Source organism: Crocodylus siamensis, chromosome 2, assembly GCF_052110815.1.
Source record: "Crocodylus siamensis isolate JL-2025a chromosome 2, ASM5211081v1, whole genome shotgun sequence".
Classification (NCBI taxonomy): Eukaryota; Metazoa; Chordata; order Crocodylia; family Crocodylidae; genus Crocodylus; species Crocodylus siamensis.
This window is the reverse complement of record NC_143396.1, coordinates 93,878,084-93,903,493: the sequence shown is the minus strand read 5'-3', so window position 1 is coordinate 93,903,493 and position 25,410 is coordinate 93,878,084. Positions and strand designations below refer to the sequence as shown.

The 25,410-nt window shown below is 42.8% G+C and overlaps 1 protein-coding gene across 7 annotated transcripts in view; it reads right to left on the bottom strand.

Moving 5' to 3' along the window:
* The window catches only part of DCLK2 (doublecortin like kinase 2), a 160,410-nt gene that overhangs the window by 44,810 nt on the left and 90,190 nt on the right, over positions 1-25,410 (bottom strand). For 5 of the 7 annotated variants that reach the window (XR_016440775.1, XR_016440773.1, XM_090036370.1 and 2 more), the window contains exons 4-8: positions 25,208-25,312; positions 22,873-22,923; positions 17,826-17,920; positions 9,702-9,774; positions 4,431-4,539 (exon numbers count right to left, since the gene is read on the bottom strand). Coding sequence is in view for 4 of the 7 variants with exons in the window: in XM_090036370.1 (XP_089892496.1) it covers positions 4,431-4,539; positions 9,702-9,774; positions 17,826-17,920; positions 22,873-22,923; positions 25,208-25,312 (433 nt within the window). In the remaining 3 variants the exon portion in view is untranslated. The remainder of the gene's footprint in view (positions 1-4,430; positions 4,540-9,701; positions 9,775-17,825; positions 17,921-22,872; positions 22,924-25,207; positions 25,313-25,410) is intronic. The other 2 variants (XR_016440774.1, XM_090036369.1) reach the window with 1 other exon arrangement.

The following is a 25,410-nucleotide window of genomic DNA, read 5'->3' as shown; positions in this document are numbered from 1 at the left end:
GGAAAGGCAGCAAGAAGGCACAGCAGCCCTCCTGGCTCTCCAGAGACCTAGTGGACCTCCTGCGGCTAAAAAGGAAAGCCTACAAAGGATGGAGAATGGGATTCACCTCCAAGGAGAATTATTCTGCGCTGGGCCAGTCCTGCAGGGAGCAAACCAGGAAAGCAAAGGCTGCAGCTGAACTCCAACTAGCTTCAAGCATCAAGGACAACAAAAGTCCTTTTTCAGATATGTGGGGAGCCGGAGGAAAAGCAAGCGCAACGTTGGACCCCTGCTAAACCAGATGGGGCAACTGACAACTGATGCCCAGGAAAAAGCCAACCTATTAAATAGGTACTTTGCATCAGTCTTTCATCAGTCCCATGGGATGCCCATGCCTGCTATAGGACAGGGAGATCCGGGTGATGGGGATCCCCTACCCTTCATAAATGCTGACCTCATGAAGGAACACCTTGAGAAGCTGGATACCTTCAAGTCAGCTGGCCCTGACAATCTGCACCCCAGGGTACTCAAGGAGCTGGTGAGCATCATAGCCCAGCCCCTGGCACAGATCTTTGAAAACTCCTGGTGCTCTAGTGTAGTGCCTGAAGACTGGAAGAAGGCCAATGTGGTGCCGATCTTCAAGAAAGGGAGGAGAGTGGATCCGGCTAACTACAGGCCCATTAGCCTGACTTCTATCCTGGGGAAGATCTTAGAAAAGTTTATTAAGGAGGCCATCCTTGATGGACTGGCCCAGGCTAACATTCTAAGGGATACCCAGCACGGGTTTGTTGCGGGTAGGTCTTGTTTGACCAATCTCATTTCCTTCTATGACCAGGTGACCTATCACCTGGACGAGGGAGAAGAGATTGATGTCATATATCTTGACTTCAGAAAAGCTTTTGATCTGGTATCCCATGATCACCTCTTGGCCAAACTGGCCAGTTGTGGCCTTGGCTCCACCACGATCCGCTGGCTGGGAAACTGGCTCCGTGGTCGGACCCAGAGGGTTGTAATTGATGGCAGTCACTCATCGTGGTGCCCTGTGACCAGTGGGGTCCCTCAAGGCTCTGTCCTTGGACCCATACTGTTCAACATCTTCATCAATGATGTGGACATTGGAGTCAGGAGTGGACTGGCCAAGTTCGCCAATGACACCAAACTTTGGGGCAAAGCATCCACGCCAGAAGATAGGCGGGTGATCCAGGCTGACCTGGACAAGCTCAGCAAATGGGCAGACGAGAACCTGATGGTGTTAAACACTGAAAAATGCAAGGTTCTCCACCTTGGGAGGAAAAACCTGCAGCATCCTTATAGGCTCGGCAGTGCTACATTGGATAGCACTACAGAAGAAAGAGACTTGGGGGTCATCATTGACCACAAGCTGAACATGAGCCTGCAATGCGATGCTACGGCTAGTAAAGCGACCAAAACGCTGGCTTGCATCCATAGATGCTTCTCGAGCAAATCCCGGGACGTCATTCTCCCCTTGTACTCGGCCTTGGTGGGGCTGCAGCTGGAGTACTGCATCCAGTTTTGGGCTCCACAATTCAAAAAGGATGTGGAGAAGCTTGAGAGAGTCCAGAGGAGAGCCACGCGCATGATCAGAGGTTAGGAAAACAGATCTTACGATGATACGCTGAGAGCCATGGGACTCTTTAGCCTGGAAAAGCGTAGGCTCAGGGGTGATCTGATGGCCACCTATAAGTTTATCAGGGGTGACCACCAGGATCTGGGGGAACGTTTGTTCACCAGAGCGCCCCAAGGGATGACTAGGTCGAACGGTCACAAACTCCTGCAAGACCGCTTCAGGCTGGACATAAGGAAGAATTTCTTTACCGTCCGAACCCCCAAGGTCTGGAACAGTCTGCCAGCGGAGGTGGTTCACACACCTACAGTGAACACCTTCAAGAGTATATTGGATGCTTATCTTGCTGGGATCCTATGACCCCAGCTGACTTCCTGCCCTTTGGGCAGGGGGCTGGACTCGATGATCTCCCAAGGTCCCTTCCAGCCCTGATGTCTATGAAATCTATGAAATCACTCCTGGCAGAGTGCTGGGACCTGCACAGCAGGGAACGGGGGAAGCAGCTGGCTCCATTGCGGGGCTTCCCCCACTATGAGTGCTGGAGCTGCAGGCTCAGGGAGCAGAGCTCTGCTCCCTCCTCCCCATGCAGTGCTGGCCAGAGCCTCGCTTGTGCCAGGCATGAGTGCCCTGACCTCCCTGCCTGCTGCTGCTGTCAGGCCACAGGGGCTGCACGCCATCAGGGAAGTGTGTCGGGGTCCCTATACCCCGCACACTCTCTCACACTCCACACACCCACACCCAACTCTGGTGAGCTCTGCACTCCTGCTGACCCTCTCGGGGAAGGAGGAAGAGGGGGAAGAGTTCCTCCCAGCATGGAACTGAGTGCCCCTCCACACTCTGCTGGACAACCAAGCCAGTATGGTCCCATTAAGGTGAAGGGAGCAGGGAGAAGGGTTAATTCCTCCCTCCATCCCTTACCTGCAGCTGGGGTCTCTGAGCTCCAGGGGCCACTCTTCAGCCCCCTCCTCTCTGCTCCCTAACAGACAGGCTGACCAAAGCTGCGGTGGGGGAAGCGGGGAAGGAGGGAAGAGTTAACCCCCTCCCTGCCCACTTTGCCTTAATGGGGCCATGCCCGCCAATATCTCTACTAGGACTGGTCCCGGCTCCATCTAGAGAGCGGAGGGCTGGGGTCAGCCTTGCGGCTGAAGCAGAGAGCCCCATCCAGCCCAGAGAGCATGCTGGGATGCTGGGGGTTTCTGGTTTATCTTAAACCAGCAAGAGGTCCTGGACAGACATTGCATAAATCAGTTTGAGCCAAATCAGTTAAGTCTGTTACTACATTCAACCAGATCTATCTCAAACTGGTTTTGGCCATTTTGAAACTGGTTTATGTGCACTGAATGTCTGTTCTGTTACAGGTTTAAACCAGTTTCTGATCACTGAAACTGGTTTATGTGTAATGTCTGTCCCTAGCCCATATGTTTAAGGCTCATCCTTGCTCCTTGATTAATGGAGAGGGAACCATGCACCACTTCAGGAGGATGATAAGTATTCCATAATTATTTTAAAATTTATAAGTTTCAAGGGTAGAAAACTATGGAAATGTTAAATCAGTGAAGAAAGTTCATGATCCCATGTGAGCATAATCTTCTGTATCTGGATGAACACGCTACTAAATAACATTTTAATTCCTAAGATGTGAACTTTGCTATATTTAAAATATATAGCCACTGTCACTTGAACTCAAAGGGACCAGGAAAAGGGATAGGTGCTCAAGCCTGCTGGCTGAGACCCGATCTGATAAGGTTGAATGGAAGTGGGAAAGTAAAAGAAGTGACCAGAAGCCCCAGCAAAGATTGGTACTGAATCTTTACACATCATTTGTACTTGTATCTGCAAGGTAGGAGTCTGATAAAATTTCCATTTGTTGAAGGATAAGCAGATATCAGTAGCAGCCAAGACATCTTTCTTCTTTTACATCTCTATCTGTATAGCCATCTCTTCTGCAATTCACCCCTTTGTCACCTCAAGTGTGCTATGAATTCTCTCTTTTGGGCATAAAAACAAATGTTGAAATAGGTGTAAAATTGAAAGCCTACTTGTTAAACAAAGTATCTGACTAGGAGCACATTACACCAGTGCTTTGTAATCTGTGTACCCGCCAGGTTTAAGGTGCTGTTTTTGATCAATAAACCCCAAACCTGGCTACATGAGATACTCCCTGAACTACTTCTATAAGAGGAGTTTGAGCTATATGAGGATGCTTCAACTTTGGGGAAAGAAGTTTTACTTCAGGCATTAATTTTGCAGAGCTAGATATAATACAGTCTCATTATGACAAGACCCATTTATAGAAAAACCTTGCTTTAAATAATCCTAGCTGGAGGAACCATTTTTTTTTCATTCTTTAGATGCAACAAATTGACTAACCCTATTATATTGACCACCCTCTTTTAATGAACTTTTTTTACCATCCCATGGAGATTTGTCACAGTAAGGTTGTACTGTATTCAGTATACTGCTACAGGGATTAGTTGTTTATAGCAGTGATATGGTAAAGCCTGGTACTAGATTTGTTTTTCTGTTGTCATCTATGTTGTTCAATTATTGTCAAAGACATGTAAAGATTATTTATTTTCACTCCTCTTCTCTCCCCTCAATCGTTGTTAGCTCTCAATAAGCCAAATTTTATCCAGTTCATTTTATTTTTGTATTGTTTCATGGGTTCTTGTAAATATTCATTGTTTTCTTGTACATATTATGTATATACATACACATACATTTCATATCTATGTAACTTCATCTACCTATAAAAATGCACTCTTCTTAAATATATTACTACACATTCAATGTTTAACTTGGTGAAATAAACAGCACTAAACAAGCAGTTAACAGATTTAACAAAATGAATAGCTTCCCTGCTCACCGTTCAACACATTCTTTTACTACAGCAAAATTGCCATCTCCAATCACCTTTCCCACTTTATATTTCTCAAGAATAGTGGAAGAGCTTGAGAATTTATTTCCATTCACACCTGTAGGAAAACAAGGGAGATGATGACAAGGTGAAGTTAGATGTCAGAGATGTTGTACATCCCCACAAACTCCAAGAATTCAATGTAAATATATTCTGAGACAAAATACGAACTAAAAAACCACCTCTTTTCTTTGCTTGTTTTTATTTCAAAACAGAAAATTGAATAAGGAAAGCTAATATTCTAAACAGCAAGACCTTCTTGTCCTATCTAATGTTAAGGGAACTATGTTATTATTTTATGATGACATACACTAAAAGATAGTTATAACATCTAACTGCAGCTCTGTTTCTGCCAGAATAACTTTCAATTAAAAGGCTTTCTTTTCCCTTTTTAAATTTCCCTTTTTTTTAAATTACCATTTTTCTTGCATGTAAAAAATGTATGTAGTGCAGTTACAAAACATTTGGAAATTGTCTAAGTAAAATTTTTCTTCAACTAGCAAGGAATATTTTCAAATGACTAATGACTATCACAGTTCTTCCTGGGGAAATTCTTACACCATAAAAATAATTAACCCAACTCTTTTTTCCTCTTTGTTTAGGATGGACAGTGAAACTCCCTCAGTTCTCTTAGCCAAGCCATCTGCAAGGCTTTTTCCATGAAGCTACAAAATATCTAAATGAATACTGAAGACTGAGATTGTAATACTTTCATCATGTATTCCAGGAGCACTCAAGAAACCAGGTTGGTCCTATATATGCTATCTATGGGATTTATCTTCACTGATGCTTTCATTAAGGAAACAACTTGCTAGCACTTCTTCCTGAGAGTTTTATAAATGGCAGTGGCAAGTTCCATCTCCTGGACTTTTTTAAGTTTCCTTGACCACACTGTTATAATAAGTAGCAGAAGTACAGTTTCATTACTACTCTGGTAAATGCTGTGACCTGCAAAGCTAATGACACAGTAAAGCTGTTGCTAGAGATAGCACTGCTGCTTGAGAATAAGGAGGTGATTATAAATATGAATGAGTAACCTCTAAAGAAAATTTGATAAAAAATCTGACATGCTGGCAGGCTTAATAGGGAAAGTTAGTTCCTTAGTAATATAGAGGCTTCTTTTTATAAGGCGTCCTTGATCTTTAAGTCAATACATTAAAAGAAAATCAGAACCACCTTTTATGTACATCAACTTATAAAAAGTGCATCAAGAAGATATTGTTATTACAATAAGCAGTTATGTTAGGACTTGTAACTCACAGTACCCAGGTAGTAATTAAGAGGACTGTGTAGGTTACAACATTCTCTGAGAAGCAAAACCTTTTCCATGATCCAAAACAGCTCCACAAAAGAGTAATTAATGGTCAGGGCATATTTTAAGATTGTCTCACCCAGAAGAGGAACTATGTTCAGGGGCTTTCCTAGATGTAAAGTCCAGGGGATGAGTCAAATTGTTTTGAGCACTGAGATTCTAGGGGAAACCAAGAGAGAAAGAGACTTAAGGCCACTGCCTCTCTGCAGTGCAGTGCATCCACAAAAGGGATTTTTTTATCATGTCTATTCCAGGAAACAGTACTTGGGTACTTTTTGTAAATGACTCAGCATCACTAATTAATATTCCAATAAGAAACTGACCTACAAAGCACCAAAAGTATTACCATTTGACAAAGAGACAGTTTTGTTTATAATCAAATATTAAATTATGTACAGACATTCAGGTTCTCTTGGGAGAGTTGCTGCTCCTAGGACAGTATACAGATGTTCAGAATTTTTTTCCCAGAGCAAAAATGGGTGCTCCAGGAAAAACAATAACCTAGGAACAATTAGGTTTTCAATCACTCCCAGTAGAGTTTCTCCTTAGTGAACCAAAGACTGTGGAGCTGGTGTCATCGGGAAGGCTTTGGCTTCCATGACCACAGCCCGCTCTTTGGCGAGAGAGGCAGCGAGCTGCTGGGAAGAGATGGCCTCCACCTCTCCCCCCTGGGGAGGAGGCTCTTCTCAGCCAGGCTGGCTGACCTGCTCTACCGGGCTTTAAACTAAGCCCGCTGGGGGATGGGGTGGCTACTGCCACTGCTGGCCTGCTGAGCAACCCTTGCAAAGCCAGCAGACCAAGGCACTTAAAGGAGCCCACCCCTGCCCCAGTCCTGGCACAATCTGTGGGCAAGGCAAGAGCCCCTAAGGGCACACTTGCCTGCCTGTACACTAATGCCAGGAGCTTGGGCAACAAGCAGGAGGAGCTCATCCTCCTGCTCAGTGCAAAGAATTATGATGTCATTGGGATAACGGAGACCTGGTGGGACTCCACCCATGACTGGACCACGGGTATAGAGGGCTATACCCTGTACAGGAGGGATTGTGTTGACAAAAGGGGAGGGGGTGTAGCTCTCTATGTGAAGGAAAGCTACATGTCCCTGCAAGCTGATGTTGGCGACCAGCATGGACAGCTAGAGACCCTCTGGGTAAAAATTCGTGGGGAATACGGCACAGGGGACACAACGGTGGGAGTCTACTACAGACCTCCCACTCAAAGTCCTGAGCTTGACCAGGAGTTTGCCCGGGAACTGACTGAGGCCGCTTGCTCCAGGACCTTGGTTGTCATGGGTGACTTCAATTACCCGGACATCTCCTGGGAAGACCACTCAGCAAAATCCGAGCGGTTGCAAAGCTTTCTCTCGTGCGTGGATGACCTCTACCTGACTCAAGAAGTCTATGGGCCAATGAAAGGCAAAGCGCTGCTTGACCTGGTACTGGCTACGGGGGACGACCTAATCAGCGACCTAGTGATCGATGGGAAGCTGGGTGACAGCAACCACGAGCTGATCACCTTCACCATCCGCCGTAAAGCTGGCAAATCAGTCAGCAACACAGAAGTCCTTGACTTCAGAAAAGCCGACTTTGACAAGCTCAAGAGGCTTGTCGGCCAGGCCCTTAGGGACCATGACCCCAGGGAGATGGGAGTTCAAGAAGAGTGGTTGCTTCTCAAGGAAGCAATCCTCAATGCACAAGCTAAATCTATTCCAACATGGAGGAAAGGCAGCAAGAAGGCACAGCAGTCCCCCGGCTCTCCAGGGACCTAGCGGACCTCCTACAGCTAAAAAGGAAAGCCTACAAAGGATGGAGGACGGGATTCACCTCCAAGGAGGATTATTCTGCACTGGTCCGGTCCTGCAGGGAGCAAACCAGGAAAGCAAAGGCTGCAACTGAACTCCAACTAGCTTCAAGCATCAAGGACAACAAAAAGTCCTTTTTCAGATATGTGGGGAGCCGGAGGAAAAGCAAGGGCAACGTTGGACCCCTGCTAAACTGGATGGGGCAACTGACAACTGATGCCCAGGAAAAAGCCAACCTATTAAATAGGTACTTTGCGTCAGTCTTTCATCAGTCCCATGGGATGCCCATGCCTGCTATGGGACAGGGAGATCCGGGTGATGGGGATCCCCTACCCTCCATCAATGCTGACCTCATGAAGGAACACCTTGAGAAGCTGGATACCTTCAAGTCAGCCAGCCCTGACAATCTGCACCCCAGGGTACTCAAGGAGCTGGTGAGCATCATAGCCCAGCCCCTGGCACAGATCTTTGAAAACTCCTGGTGCTCTAGTGTAGTGCCTGAAGACTGGAAGAAGGCCAATGTGGTGCCGATCTTCAAGAAAGGGAGGAGAGTGGATCCGGCTAACTACAGGCCCATTAGCCTGACTTCTATCCTGGGGAAGATCTTAGAAAAGTTTATTAAGGAGGCCATCCTTGATGGACTGGCCCAGGCTAACATCCTAAGGGATAGCCAGCACGGGTTTGTTGCGGGTAGGTCTTGTTTGACCAATCTCATTTCCTTTTATGACCAGGTGACCTATCACCTGGACGAGGGAGAAGAGATTGATGTCATATATCTTGACTTCAGAAAAGCTTTTGATCTGGTATCCCATGATCACCTCTTGGCCAGACTGGTCAGTTGTGGCCTTGGCTCTGCCACGATCCGCTGGCTGGGAAATTGGCTCCGTGGTCGGACCCAGAGGGTTGTAATTGATGGCAGTCACTCATCGTGGTGCCCTGTGACCAGTGGGGTCCCTCAAGGCTCTGTCCTTGGACCCATACTATTCAACATCTTCATTAATGATGTGGACATTGGAGTTAAGAGTGGACTGGCCACGTTCACCGATGACACCAAACTTTGGGGCAAAGCATCCACGCCAGAAGATAGGCGGGTGATCCAGGCTGACCTGGACAAGCTCAGCAAATGGGCAGACGAGAACCTCATGGTGTTAAACACTGAAAAATGCAAGGTTCTCCACCTTGGGAGGAAAAATCTGCAGCATCCTTATAGGCTTGGCAGTGCTACGTTGGATAGCACTACAGAAGAAAGAGACTTGGGGGTCATCATTGACCACAAGATGAACATGAGCCTGCAATGCAATGCTGCGGCTAGTAAAGCGACCAAAAGGCTGGCTTGCATCCATAGATGCTTCTTGAGCAAGTCCCGGGATGTCATTCTCCCCTTGTACTCGGCCTTGGTGAGGCTGCAGCTGGAGTACTGCATCCAGTTTTGGGCTCCACAATTCAAAAAGGATGTGGAGAGGCTTGAGAGAGTCCAGAGGAGAGCCACGCGCATGATCAGAGGTTAGGAAAACTGATCTTACGATGACAGGCTGAGAGACATGGGACTCTTTAGCCTGGAAAAGCGTAGGCTCAGGGCTGATCTGATGGCCACCTATAAGTTTATCAGGGGTGACCACCAGGATCTGGGGGAACGTTTGTTCACCAGAGCGCCCCAAGGGATGACTAGGTCGAACAGTCATAAACTCCTGCAAGACCGTTTCAGGCTGGACATAAGGAAGAATTTCTTTACTGTCTGGGCCCCCAAAGTCTGGAACAGTCTGCCAGTAGAAGTGGTTCAAGCACCTACATTGAACACCTTCAAGAGTAAATTGGATGCTTATCTTGCTGGGATCCTATGACCCCAGCTGACTTCCTGCCCTTTGGGCAGTGGGCTGGACTCAATGATCTCCCGAGGTTCCTTCCAGCCCTGATGTCTATGAAATCTGTACATGTTCTCTCTCTTTACAGTCCTGATAAAGCAAGTACAGTAAAGGTTTCTTCAAAACACTAGTTAAATTGTCAAATATCTAAGAACAGAATTTAACACATTGTCTCCAACCTAACAATTACAAAGTTGTAAACAAAGATTCTGCAAAAAATGGTAGTAACTAGTGGTTTAAGCACCTACCTTCAGGACTTTCACAATGGAGTCTTTCAGGTACACCATTCACATTGGAAGAAGACCCACCATGAGGAAGAATCTACAAAAACAAGCAAGAGACCGTTATTTCTGATAACGTTAGCATACTAAATTTTAAAAAGCTACAAAAACTAGTAGAGGTGCACCGATGCATTGGTCCCATATCAGATCGGCACTGATATGAGGAAAACTGAGAGCACTGGTAATCAGCCTTTTTGTCTGATGTGGCTGATAAATGCCTCATGCAGATCAAGGCCCCCATGGTGAGGGAGGGAGTGGGAGTGGGGCAGGGGCAGGTGCTGCCCAGCTTGGATGGGGCAGGGCATGGGAGGGAGCTGCAGCTGATCTGGGGGGTGCGGCTCCTGCTGCTGCATGCAACCATGGAGGGCATGTGCCCCCGCATCTGCACATGGGGTGGGGCAGACTGCCACTGCAGGCTGGGGCTGGAGCTGTGCCAGGCTCTTTCCAGTGAGGGATTGGGCTGTGCTTGGGGCAGGAAGCGGTGGCAGTGCTGGGAGTGAGGGTTGTGGGGCTGTAGCCACCCCAAAATTTGCGACAGCCCTACTGCCAGTGCCACCGCTGCCCACCCTAAGTGCAGTCCACCCAGTCCCCGCACTGGGAAGAGCCTGGTGCAGCCCCTGCCCCAGCCAACCCTACTCCATGTGGAGATCTGGGGGCACACTCTCCTCATGCCCTCCTGGGGTGTGTGCAGCAGCAGGAGCCACCCACCCCATATCTCCCAGATGAGCTGCGGCTTCATCCTGTGCCCCACCCCACCTCAGCTGGGCAGCACCAGCCCCACTCCCACTCTCTCCCTCACTGTGAAGGCCTTAATCTGCCCCCCCCCCCGCATACACCTTCCCTCCTTCCATGCCAGCCCCCACAACAGACTTACCAGCTGGACCAAGCTGTTCTTCATGCTGCGGGGCCACATATCAGAATCGGATTGGTATTGGCTGATAAGGCTCGTTTAAAATTGGCCATCAGTACTGGCCCCAAAATCTCTATCAGTGCAACCCTAAAAACTAGTTCTATTCCCTTCCCTTTCATTTTTATAATTTTTCTCCTCAAAGTTCAAGATTATTACTTTACATTAATGCATCCATATTGATCCAACTCTGAGGTCCCTATTAACATAAGTGGTTCCACTGATTTTACAGGGACTATTACAAGTGAGTGAAATTCTCTCCACGTGCATAAAGTGAGGGAGTCAGAGCATGTGCATTCCCTCCTAATCACAAGAGATTAGATTGCTCAAAGGATAAGTAATGTAATACACAAACTTGTCACCTCAAAGCCACAGATTTAAACCCGCGAATAAAAATGAACTATTACTCGAGCTGTGCATTGGCCCCTGTAGGTTCAGAGTCTCATTTAATATTTCACAATACCACCTCAGTTAGTAGTTTTACTTATTGAACCTCCCCGCTCTCACTCTGATGCGTGATCTATTTAAATTAGTACTGAAACATATGGGAAAGAAATGCACAGAGAATTTGAGGCTCACTATGAACTTATGCAGAAAACTGTTAACAGTTTTGAGTGACTAATCAAGGTAAGGAATCAGAAGTGGCCAGATACAATTCTAGCCATAGTACTCCCTGAAAGCAGTTGGCTATGGACACTGATGAGCTTTCCAGACTGGGGAAAGGTCTTAGACCTGGATGTTGGGGGATGGTGTAAGGGAACTTGCTTTGTTATCACTAGCTTCTGTGCCTAAAAGGAGAATCTGGTCCTAGCAGTCTGCAGGTACTAAACTTCAGTTTATATAGAGCACTCTTCATCTTAATAAATTACTATTGAAGAAAAAAGCACCTAAAAGGGTCTTAAGCTCAGTATCTGCTGAAACAAGGCTCTGCACAACACCAGGGAATGCAAGCAGATCACAGGCTCTGAGCCAGCACTGACTTACAACAGGCCTTCATGGTCTATGACATATTCATTTATTTTTGCATGTTCATTTCAGTTTGTATCACCGGACCCCAAACTGGAGTAAAGGACTGCAGTAATTTATTGTTTGATCTTCTGTTTGATTAAAATCTTTCATTGATGTTTTCATGGGGTAAATCTGATATAAATGGGATCCAGCAGAACCACGCTTGGTAGGTACACCATACAGCAAGTACTCAGTGTATAAACATTTCCCTCAATATGGGCAAGTAATTGCCCAGTGCATTACAATTGCTGAAGAACCACACTGACCTCATTCTTCTAGAGAGATTTAGGTCCCATCTACATGTTACACTTAAGGTGTGATTAACCAGTTAATCACACCTTAAGTGGTCACCTGGTCACACATTCAGTCAATTAATGGCATGATAAAAAGAGGAAAAAGCTACAACTGTAGAATACCTGTTTCCTATCATGCCATTAATTGAACATGTAGCCATGGGCCCTTATGACTGGGAGTCCCATCAGTTAATTGGAGCTCCCAGCTGGGGGGTCCCATGTGCACACTCAAGCCTGGGAGCTGCCAGCTCATGCTGGCTCCCAGCCTAGAGGCTGGCAGCCCCATCAACTGATGGGGTTCCCAGCCACAGGGGAGCTGTGTGCACTCCTACAGCTGGGATACCATGTCAGCTATGGTCTCCCTACCATGAGGACCCCTGGGAGACCCCTGCAGCTGGGAACCTGGGTCAGCTGATGGGACTCCCAGCCACAGGAGCACATGGCACACCCCTGCAGCCAGAGCTCTGTCAGCTGAGAGAGCTACCAGCTACAGGAGTTTGCTTCTCGCTGATGCAAGGGAATCTCAATCCTGGGCTCCCCCTGAACCGGCAATAAAGGGTAAAGGGATCTAATGCGTGAGCTGCACAATCACACACCCTGCCACGTAAATGTGGCATGGCAGGAGGTGCGACTGTGTGGATGGTGCATTAGATCCCAGCATGCCTTTGCCTGCATGTGTAGAGGGGTCCTTAGAGTAATTCATATGCAGAATTCTTATACCATTTATCACAGATATTGATGGACTTCATACTAATGGGCATGGTTATGATTTCTTCCAAGTACAAACAGGTTAAATTTTTCTATCTGTTATATGCGAAGTGAAGGTGTTTAAATGCTATCTGAAGGCAGGAAGTAAGCTTAGATGCTTCATTCTTTCTACTTTAGTAGGGGGTAAGCAACTGTATAAAAATTCTACTTCTAAACTTTCTTTTGCTAATATGAATAGATGAGAAGTTAAAATCTTGAAGAAGACTGGCTTGCTTGATCCACCAAATCACTAAACACATATGCTTAATTTTAAAATCATTAGTAGTCCCTTGAAATCAAAAGGACTTCTCAGTGGCTTAAGTGAGTTGATGGATCAGGGCCTTAATCTATTTTAACTTAATTTTTTGGTTAATAAATTAAAATGTAACATAAACAGAAATTAAAACCCAGTTATGCTTAGTTGCATAATCAGGGTCCCTCAAAGCTGAAATGTCTTTACTTACAGAAATTTGCAAAGTCAGGCTAAGCTTTATGAAGAGTCACATATAATGCAGGGGAAAACAAGTATGCTGACTAAATAGATTTCCTAACCTGTGCTACTACTGTGATTTGAGTAGTGTGGACTGAAAAAAATATTTTGAATAAAAAAAGAAACTGAAAAATTTCGGCTGAACTAGCTAGTTTGAGATGCTTCCATCCTATCCTCTTAAAACAAACAAACCCCCCCCCCTTTAAATCTTGGCTGCTTTTCACAATCAGTACATTCAAAAGAGCATCAGGAAGTTAGAGACCAGGTTTAAAAATATTTTATTAAGTATGAGGCAACAAATGTATTCTTTCAGTAACTTCAGACCCTGTTTTCAAATAGGGGGTTACATTTTTAGGATGTAAAATTCAGTAGATATGCTAGAACTAAGAGTAAATATGTACTTTAAGAGCTTTAGGGATCTGGGTCACTGAAGATGCATATAAAGCCAACTAGAAAGGCTGTATTCTTCAACTAATCTTTCTACAGAACAGAAAAAGCACTGTTGTACATGTTAAGTTTTCCTGCATCATCCAAGGCACCATCACAATTTGTTTGATTGCCAAATTTTGGCATGGATCAGCAAATCTCACCTCCTGTTATAATGTAAAAATGATATACCTCACACATTACTCAGCACTCTTCCGTTTAGTGCTCTTATATTTCACATCTACATTCACAGCCTGAAACAAAGCTTTTACAGGCCCTCAAGAAATGAACCTTTAATGAAGAGATTCTTGACCATCTCTGGACTCAAAGCACCCCTTGTCAGATCAAGTTGCTCCTTTTTAGAGTCAAGACACTCTTCCGAAAGTGGGAGCTCTTAGTTTTCACTCATTTTTTAACTACAGAAAAATAATAGAGCCATTCTTCTGTAGCAAGTAACTCAAAGACCAGAATAGGTCAGAATGTTTTTGATAACTGTGGATTCATATTTGAAATATCTGGGTTTATCTTGTAAATTGTGTAAGTGTTTGGACACTTAACTGCACTAATATCATATTCTTGGCCGGTTTTGGTTTGCCTTGTGGCTGCTTGCCCATCACCGCTACTACTGCAACCACCAGCCTGCTACAGCCACCAACTGCCACTGTTGCTTGCCCCACAAGTCCATTTCCTAGGAGCTGTGGGGTACAGATCCGTCCTGGGACCTTCACTGCATATGACAGCCCTGTACTAACCCATCCTCACAAAGCAGCAAATAATATTAACCTCCTTTCCATCATGTAACAAATAGAGCCATCTATTTGTAATATGGCCTGATTCTGCAGTCCTTACGCTGGTTAAATTTCTACTGACTGCAATATCACCACATAGGCTAAAATACAAATTTTACAGGATTGGGATCTTAATCATGCAAGTTAAAGTACTGTCCAACAATCCATGTTGGACTGAAAGAGTTTATCAGAAAATACCCTTTATTAAAAGATAAGCCATTCATTATAAGTCTCTTCCCTGTGATTGACTTTCTGGCCCTGAAAATATTATTGCTACTGAATAAACAATGCTGAGAAGGCTGAGAAGACCTTGGGAAGAGAACACATTTTCTCTTTACTTTGTAGGAAAAGTAGCTGGCAGAGAATATGATGTAAAGCTGAGGATCTGTGATTAAGAAAGTAAAATAGCTATTGCAGTCATTATATTTTCCTATTCTACTGCTCTGATGACTAGAATTACCATTCAAGCACTAACCCAATCTTTTCAATTTATTATCCAGCTTCTATCTCTAGTAAAATCCGCTGTCATTTGCCAGGTGCCTCACTCTTTAGGTCAAGACAATACTGGTGTAACAAGGGAATTGTGTGTGCAGCTGCTCTTACTGCAAGCTCATTTCAATAAGTTGAAAATCAACCCTGATTTCTCTTTTTCAGACAAAGAGACATTGCAATAATTGGCTACAACGATCATGCAGCACCAGACAGCACTACCAGACCTGTTAACCTTTTTATCAAAGAATTAACAAGGCATTTTTCTAGAATATGAACTGCCCTTAAGGAAGGGAAGTAATCAGTTACACGGCATTTGTGGGGATTAAACTGAACATTTTGGCTTCTTCTTTTTAAGCCACAGAAAAAAAAGTTAAAGGAAGAACGAAAATGCAATGTTTTGAATTACAGAAGAAAACGCTACCATATGACATGTGGATCATATGCAGATATAAAAGATAAGAAATTTCTTTTAACATCTTCCTAATTTTTAATGTTATTTTAAAAAAGTAAATGCACATATGTACTAGAAAAAGAGCAGCCTAGACTTTAACTTTCCTAAACCTGGATCATATCTTGTGCCTTTTTTATGAAAAATATCCTGCTACATTTTCTATATTTACATTTTTTCAAGGCTACAATCACTGTCACCTGCCAGACTGCTGTTCCTTTTTACAAGTGCAGAGTGCAGGAAGCCAGCTTATGTGTGTAAGGGTGGTCTGCAACAGCTCTAGTAGCAAGAGACATCACCAAGAGACATCACCAGTGGGACATGACAAGGATTATAAAACCCCAAACTGAATTTTTCTCTCTCTCCTTTTCTTCTGTTTTTTGTTTTAGACTTGTCAAATCTAAAACCACAAAAATATTAACATCCTCTTAAAAACATCTGAGAGGATTCAGTTATAACCATGCCATAATAGTACTCTTATTATTTGTATGTTTATGTCTTTGAACCTCATATGTGCTTGCTGGACTATTTCCCAGAAAACAGACATGATTGTTGGGAATATATCCCAGAAACAATGTCATGACAGAATTCATTAACTTCTTTTTGGCACCAACCTGAAGGTTTATTAGCTAACCTTACCAATGCCTCTGGTAATCACATATAGCTGGGATCTACTTCTGAACAGGTGCGTACTCATGGGATAAAGTGGGAAGTGGCTACTATTTTGATAAGTACTGTACAGTTTTAGGGATGAATGATTTATTTTTGCTGGCGGTTGGTACAAGCCTAGCATGACATGAAAATCCATTAATTTCAAGTATCAATTACAATTTTAAAAAACAGAAAATTACTGTGGAATCTAATTGGCTGAAACTGACAGTAAAAGGGAGAAAGGACTTTTCCCTCTCCTTTAAAAATAGCCTTTAATGTTAGCTTGTTGCTGTCAGCTATTATCTCCATCTTGATAGTACTTAATAATAATCTACTAAAAGCAAGCAGTGTAGAAAAACTGGAGCAGTAATTACCCATAACTCTGCATTTGTAATTTCACTATAGTAAGGCAAAACATTCTCTTAAGTGTAGTTGCAGACCAGACTGAATGGACAGCCTTAGTTTAAACAAAGCTGGTGTTGCAGTATACAACACCAGAGATTTTCAGAGCCAACTGCTATTGTTCTTACACATGAACGACAAAAGTATCCAGTGAAGTCCATATCAATCTAAGTCCATATATGGCAAAAGGCACAAGAACCTGGTGTAGCTCAGGATCATGGTTTCAAAGCAAAAGTACTACATTGCACTACTCAAGCCAAACAATTCAAAACACATAATGGCATTTATCAAGACAATAAAATTTCTTTCTGGCAGACTCACCACAGAAGCCTGACAAAAATCAGAGCATATTCTAGTCAAAATAGACAAGGGATAGGCAAACTTTCCCAGCTACAGGCTAGAATGACCCACCCAATATCAGAGATGGGCAAGCCCTAGGACCAAGCAGCTGCCGCTGCTTGTCTCAACAGCTGCATAGAGAGAGCACCAAAGTCCCCTGCTGCCAAATGCTGCCAAAACCCCATGTCTGTGGGCTGGATCCAACAGTTCTACTGACCAGATCTCACCTGCAGGCCATAGGTTGCTAACTGCTGAAAAAGAAACCAATACGCCTCACCTCACCTCACCCCAAATGAATACCATTCTAACCACAATCTGTCCTTCAGCTGGTGTCAAAGTGGCACTGTTGCTTGCTACAGAATTATGCCACCTCTTCACACCATTGTGTTCATCAGTGGAAGCTATTATCCAATAGACTCCTCAAGGAGCACATCCTCCAGTGCCTTTGGATGTAGGCACTGATGTATTCACTAGAAAATTCTTGGCTAAGAGGCAATATCAACTGTCTAACAGTAAGTTCCTCAACCCTTCGCCAGTCCCTTAACTCCAAGATAAAAGGCCCAGAATTGAATGATTTTCCTGGGCGCAGAAAGGTGAGGATTCCCTCTTTGTGAAACTGAAGAACACAGCCATACAGAAAGTTACTCCTGTAGGGAGTAACAGGGGTGCATTAATAACACGTGTGTATGTCAGAGGGGAACAGCACCATTCAGTGCTGCAGAGGATATTGTGGACAGGGCTGTATCCCATAAGTCAGCTGGCGGAAGACACAGCAATATAGATCTTAAGGATAAATTACCTCAGAAGCTTCATCTGTTCAAGTGAAAGTGCAAGACTGGGAGGGCATAAAAAGGAAAGTAAAAGCCACTAAAAGTCCTCGTTTTTAGAGACAGCACAGAATCTCACTTTTTATCTTCACCTATCCAATTTAAATGAATAAACATACAAGCAAGGTTTGCTCATGGGACAGAAACAATTTTCATTTTTTTCAGTGTAAGTGCATAGTTTTACTTTTTATGGTCAAATACAATCCTATAATTTCTTTCAATGAATAAGCAAGCTTAAAGTGAATTGCAAAGATCAAGATTTCCAGTACATACCTTGAGTCCACGAAAGCTGCCTGGGCTAGTTGGTGAAGAGCTGGAGGACTTGGTAGATTTTGGAGTGGATAGCTGGCTACTTGGCGTTCCATTGACTGATCAGAACAACAAGGAGGAAAGAAGAGATTATTAAAAAAAACCCCACAGTTATAAGACTATGTGTCCCTGTGATAAGGTATTATTTAGGTCTCCACATACAGATCAAACAGGCCCAATACAAACAAGTATCAAGTGTAGAGCCCAATAATACTGCATCCTTTGGTCCCCCAGAACACCCAAGAGCTGGAAACCGACACAGGGTGCCTACACAAACACAGCAGGTACATCTACATGTGCAGTTAATGCAAAGCAATAAACTCTAGAGCAGTTTGAGCCTGAGTAAAGTACTCCTAGCCACAGCGTCTAGATGTGCACCTGGGACAGCAGCAATTTGAGCTGGGGCAAAGTAGGCTTAGGCTGGTAGGGGTACGGGGAGAGGGGAGGGAGGAGGGTCAGCCCTGGGCTCCAGGTGGGAGCATCGGGCAGCAGAAGGACTAATGGGGCACAAAGGTACTGAACTTGTAGAGCCATGTGGCTAGGCACCAGGTAGGAGTCTGGCCCCCAGTTGGCTGGGCTGTGTAGTACAGGCAGTCCTCGACTTGCAACATTTCGAGTTGCAACATTTTGCACTTACAACATTTATAAATTGACACCATGTTTCAACTTTATGATGTCAGTTTCAACTTTACAAAGCTTGATCCAATGCGACGCCATGCCAGCAAACAAGTTCACTGTGTCGCTCATCTCCCTGGAGAATATCTGTCCAAACTTCCCCGGACACTTTCTTTAAGAAAGGAGACAAGGCTCCAGAAAAACCTGCAGCCAAGACACCTGAGAAGACTCCAACCAACAGCCCTTCAAAAAGTCCAACCAAGAGCCCTTCAAAAAGTCCAGCAAAGTCCCTCAAAGAAGTCCTTCCAAATCAATATGATTGCTATTTACAATATATATACATTAATGTAGCTATATTACTCATCTATAATTGATTGAGTACAAAATTCTGGGGTATTTTAGTGAAAATTGGGTATTGGGCCTTGGTTCAGGAACCAATCCCCCATTTATAAGATTGTTTCTTCTGAGAAAATTGGTTCCAAGTTACAACGTTTCAACTTAAGACGTGGTGTTCAGGAACCAATTGTGTTGTAAGTCCAAGGACTGTCTGTACTATCTTATGGCAGAGTTAATTAGTTTACTGCACCCTAATACATGTGTAGACAGTGATGCTCTACTGTGTAGCAAATTATTCTATTCTGTAGTAAAGGCCATGCAATAGTGATGCACAGGGGGTGCATATGTACCCCCTGAGAGCGCTGGTGTACCCTCTCAGCAGCTGGTGTATCCCCTGCTTAGGTGGCAGGCAGGGAGGAGAGGTGGGAGCACTGGTGCCCCCCCTGAGAGCACCAGTGAGGGGGTACACCAGGAGAAGTGCCGCTGGCCCTTCTAGGCATGCCACTGGCACTTCCAGGCAGCATTCCCTCTAAGAGGGCTTCTGGGTTGGCGTGTGGTCAATGCAATCAGCTGCAGTTGCTGACTGGCCACTGGGGGGGCAAGTGCCCCCCCCCTTACCCCCCCAACTCAGGAGGCATCAGTCGCCCATGACAGAATGTGTAGATGCACCCAGAGTTACTATTCTGGATCTTCAAGTCTATTCATTGCCAGTGGGTGCATCTACCCAAGATGCTAACTGCATGGTAGCCTAATTCTACTACGCAGTAGAGTGCAGGGAAAAAAACATGCTAATACACTACTGAGCAATAGTATTAGGCCACTGAGTAGTTAGAATCACTAAAAAGCCATGCAGTAGTGACATTTACTGCACATAGATTTAGTACTTGGTTATACAAGTACTAAACTGAATGCACAGTAACTACAGTGCATTAATGAACACATAGATGCACTCAGTGAGAATTTTTGGTGCACAAAGGCTGCAGGTTTATACCATGTGACAAAACCTTGAGAGAGACAATATAGATTGCCAACCACATATTTGATCTCATTTTTTCCATTTGCAAAGTCAACATATCGCTTTATAGCTTTCTGTACATAATACCTATATAGTATATGGAATATAATGCAAATATAGTTTATTTTCATTTTATACTAAAACAGAAATATTAGGCAATTGGTCCTCATGGAACCCTTATGAAAGTAAAAATTACACTATAAATTATAGTAGCAAAACATTAAAAAAGCTTAGCATTTCATTGATGAACTTCTAAGGAATTACTTTGAGCATCAATAATAAAATAGCACAATTAAAGTAGAAAAAAGTATTTTCTCTTTCCTTTCTAGAATTCACCCAGTTAAACCCACTGTATTTTCATTGGCTTGGATGGCAGCTAGATCAGGCCCTGTATTCTTTGAAAACAGACTTAAAAATATTATTCACTGGGTTTAACAAAGGACTCCCTATTACATGATGCACTCTATTGGGTTTTTTAAATCCAAACCTTGCTTGCCTGGGAAAAAGAGCTGGACAAAAAATAAACTTCAATTTTTTTCAGAGAGGAGCTACATTTCCTTTAAGGCAACTAAAAGACTGCCAACTAGACATTTAGTTTCCATGGAAACACGGGTTCCCATCAACACCTTTTCAGATGTGTAAAGAATATAAGGGACCATGTGCTACTCCTTTAATAAACACCATTGTTTTTACTGTGCAAGTACTTGCCAACATACAGAACTGACATTCCCTGGGAACTGACGAGTCTTCCTACATATGCTCTTTATTTTATTTTGTAATGCTGGAACAGCTGTGATCTCAATGGTTATTGTAATTATTCATCAGCCTCCAAAGACCTCTCTTTTCCTCAACAAATGTCTCTTCCAAGATGTCTGATGATAAGGATAGGAATCCAACATTATCCAAGAAATTAAAATTCAAGACTGAATTTTGAGTTCCTGCTTCTCACTCTGCTGTGGCCCACTGATAGCCTAAACCTACCTATTCTACTTGATACAAATTTTGGTCTTGGCTTTAATGACAGCAAGACCAAGATTTATACAATTTTGGGTAAGTCACTTTGGGGAAGATACTCAAAGCTTCTTAAGGATTTTGGAGCATAAATTGTACTGGAAGTTCTTGAGATTCTTTAACTCTTAATTCTCTCTGTATCAGCCACTGTGTCTGTAAAATAAAATGATTAAATGCCTGGGTGAAAAGGGCTTTTTAAGCGTTAATTCATTTTCTACTTTTGGGAAAACCATAACAAAAATTAAATTCTAGCTGTAAAAGAAAAAGTGTGTGAACAAAGAGAAACTTCTCTAGAGAAATTTACCTGAAATGGGCTATGCAGAGGTACAGGAGCAGAAATAGTCCTTTTTATGGTTTCAAGATTCATTTTATACAGCTTATACTATGCATATAAATCCTATGCAGGACTTAGTATTCTGGGGTAAGTCCTATCAATACTGTAATTTTTACCAAGATTATTAGCCAGTTAGTACCACGATTCTAAGCTATTCTCATGCCACATGGCAAATCCTGTTAGAAACACTTAATACTGAGCCCACTTTTTCCTAAAATGGGATACGGCTGTCTTTTGGATTGTTCATAAAAATAAGCTTCAAATTTTAGGTAAGAACAAAGACCATTAGCCAGGTCCATACAAGTGACTGGGCAGTAGTTGATCGTTTCCTATTGTATCCCTATGGGATGGGACATCCCATAATAGTTTGCTGACCTCCCAATACTCTTATCCCTTACTAAGCTACCCAGATTTGATTAGTGGGCACATGGTATTGTCCTTTAGAACAAAAGCTGTCCGATAAACACAGTTCAACCATGTTTTTTTGACCTATAGAGAAGATCAGCTGTAAATATTGCAAGGAAAGATCTCAGAGGGCACAAACCTGGGAGAGGCTCAGCCTCAACTTCCAGAGCAGACATCTTGCCCTAGAAGCTTCAAAGATTTTTACAAGGAAAATCAGCTATCACTTCAAACTACAGTACATTCTTTTCCCATTCTCATCAAAAATAATATTTTCAAAGCTTCTAATCTAATCTTAAACTGTAAAATCATTGGAACAGAGCCTGGGCTTTCTTGATATGTGGCAGTATCAAGTGTATTCTAGCCACTGAAGAACACAGGTAGAATAACCTCCCTCTCCCTGTTTTTTAAATGCTTAATAATATTATTCTCTGCCAGAGTTGACCATAGCAAGGTGCAGGGCCCGAGGCAAATCAGCTTGTGCAGGGCGGCAGTGGGGAGGGGTGGCAAGTGACCAGACGTGAAGCCGGCCCAACTCCGTGGAGTCCCCCAAAGCTCAGGGCCTGGGGCAGTAACCCCAGTTTGCCCACCCACCTATTCTCCACTAACATATGAGATAGTTTAAAAATTAAGTTAGTCTTGTTTTTAACTTATTTTTCCAGCATGGCTACAAACCACCAGTCATTTGTAAATTAAAAATCCGTGTAGTTTCCCAGGAGAGGGAGTATTTCTTACGATGCTATCAGGATCATTTGTTCCTTTCTCCACATAAATACCCTTCTAGGTACACTGGAACTTGTTGGCTCTGGGTCTAGGGCTTACTATTTTGGAGATCTAAGAAAGATTTTATTTGTTTAATTTTGGCTCACACAGAAATTTCAAAACATACAGGGCCTAATTTATCCTTGGGTAAATTAGAATTCTGGTACAAAATTTGCAGCACTTCTCACTACTAAGCTTCAGGTAAACTTGTCTTGTTTACTGGCTGAAATTTCTCATTATCATGCTGATATAAATTTGTTCCTCCCAAAGCCACTCCTGTATTTGCAGCAAAAATTAGATTCATTAAGGTGTAATTTGATGGTACCATCTACAGATGACTGACAATTATAAACATCACTTAGGCGTTCGCCTCAATCAAAAGATTTACTATGATAAAATAGATGCAATACACCTTTGTTTTGCAGAGCACGTGATGCATGTTAAAAGCCACAATACATTTATGAAAATGGAAAGAAGGGTAAATGAAAAGGCAGGAAACACACTAGTGATATAAAGCCATAATAATAATGGCTCACCTGGGGATTTTGCTGTAGAATAAGCTGTGGAGTAGTGGCCACCCCTCTTTACTGTACTCAATCATGATACAAAAGGAGAAAGACATTAAGGAGAGAAGTTATTTAACAGGTCTGAATGTACATGAAAGGAAGAAGGGTAAATAAAGATAGATAAAGACTAAATAGAAAAAATAGTAAGTAAATACAAGCCTATAGACACCATGGATAAAATTTTCAGATTCCTCTAGTAATTTCAAAACCGATTTCAGAGCCAACTTCTCAGTAAGAGACTTTCAATAAAATTCAGGCTCTGAAACTTTATTTTTCAGTTTTCAGGACCACAATCACTTAGGTTCTTTATCACAGTTTTATTCTTTCTTTTCATATAAAAGAATATGTGGGATTAAATTTCTTGCACCAGCAATTATTTGTGTGTGTAGGAGTGTAGGGAGAACGTTACTTTGTGTGAGTAGGAGTGTAGGGAGAATGGTACTTACATTCACAATACTGTATACATAATAATAAAATGGCAGTATAACCCTTGCTGTTTAAAACTTTTGGGCAACTTCATTGCTGATTTATATTCCATGCAATCCACCTACAGTTTATAGGATTGTATGAGGTGTACATCACTTGTAAAATTCATCCCTTATATTTCCTGTGGCAATTATAATTGTTCTTTGAAGCCTTTTAGCTAAGTATTTAACCCTTATTCAAGAAGATGAATATGCTACTTTTAAAGACTTTCATAAGCATCAGCCCAGAAAAGGAATAAACACTAATTTGAAAATAAGTACAGAAGTTAATATTCTGGTTTTAAATATGCACACAGGAGCTGAATCTCAAGCCAGAACCAGAACATGGTATTATAAATGTACAGTGAAACCTACGATGGAATTGCATGAGACTGGGAAGAGTTCTGGCTTAAATAGTTTCCATCTTAAAGAGGAACTTCTCAGGCCCTCTACACTCTGCTTGCTTGGTGCTCTCTACCAGCCCCTCTGCTCCATGAATTCTTTCTTTTCCAGCATCCCAGCACAGCTCCTCTATTTCCTACTTACACTATGCATGCACACACACACACACACACACACACACGGCAATTACTTTCCATTTTATGGAATCATAAGAAAAAGAGGAGTGGAAGGGACCTGTGGAGGTCATCTAGTTCAACCCACTGCCAAATGTCAGATCATCCATATCCAAACCATTCTAAGAAAATCCTCTGTCTAAAATTAGTCAAGCTACACCGTCAACCCTAACACAACCACAAGGCATAACACTCTAACCTGCCACAAGTAAAACAGGGGGACAACAGCAGCCAATGTCCTGCTGCTAAGAGGGTTGGCATAATGTGCTTGAGAGTGATATACAGAATGATTCTGCAAATAAGCCCCAAATTTCCTTTCCTTTTCTACCTTACACAGACTAAATATACAGAATTCCCTCTAAACCATGGTGGGACAGTAGACATTTTCTGGCTTGAGCAGATTTCTGGATTTTATGGATTGTCTAAAACAGGTTTCAGAGAGAGAGAGAGAGGTGTGTGTGTGTGTGTGTGTGTGTGTGTGTGTGTGTGTGTGTGTGTGTGTGTGTGTGTGTGTGTGTGTGTGTGATGTATTCAGGGGTTCAATATCAGTGTTACTTTTGGAACTCTTAAAAAAATCCAACTAAGTTTTACTATATAGAGGTTTTACATGTGAACTAAAAACTAAAAGCAAAACTTTTCCCACTGTACTCATTTGTATTTTCAATCAAGATAACCAATACTTGGAATATGTGTTATTCAGTAACTCTAGCATCAGGTAAAGAAACAATTTGGACATTATTGTGAAATTATAGGAAAGACCAGACGGGGGGAAAAAGTTTATCTTTTGATGGTCCTCAGATCCCAAAAGAAATGAGAGGGGTTTCTAAAAATTACTTCCAAGAGACAAAATGCAATATTTTGACTATATGGTTCACCTTTCGGAAGCAAATTTTAAATTCCATGTGTATATTTTAGTGAAATGAATGAGATTAAATCATATGATCATACAACAGTTGAAAAGAATGTTCAGAAAATCAAACCCCATGCTGAAAATAAACTAGATTAGCACAACCTGGGGTAACGTTCACAAATTAAAAAGTTTAGCCTGTAACCAAAAAAAAAAAGTTTTTGTTTGCAGGATGCAGAAAAAACCCATTTCCTGCTACAAATTAGTGTAAACCCCAGCACTTCCTGCATAAACTGATTCATATACTTCTTTATAAAGTTAAGTGTGGCATTTACACTTCACACAAAACTCCCAATCTTTTCCATTCATACAACAAAATTGTAAGTTTAATCTGTTTTTGGTCTTTCTAATAGGTATACCTGAAGCAGGCGACTTGCTTCGACGTGAAGGTCCAGGGCTTTTGGATCCAGAATGCCTAGCTGTACCAGGTGAACGAGAATAAGGTGATTTCATAACACGGCATTCTGCAAGTAAACAGATAGAGTTTAGAAAATACTTCTGTGTACAGATTAACTTCCAAACCAAATCATCTAGAACTGCTGTTTATTGCCCAGGAAACAAA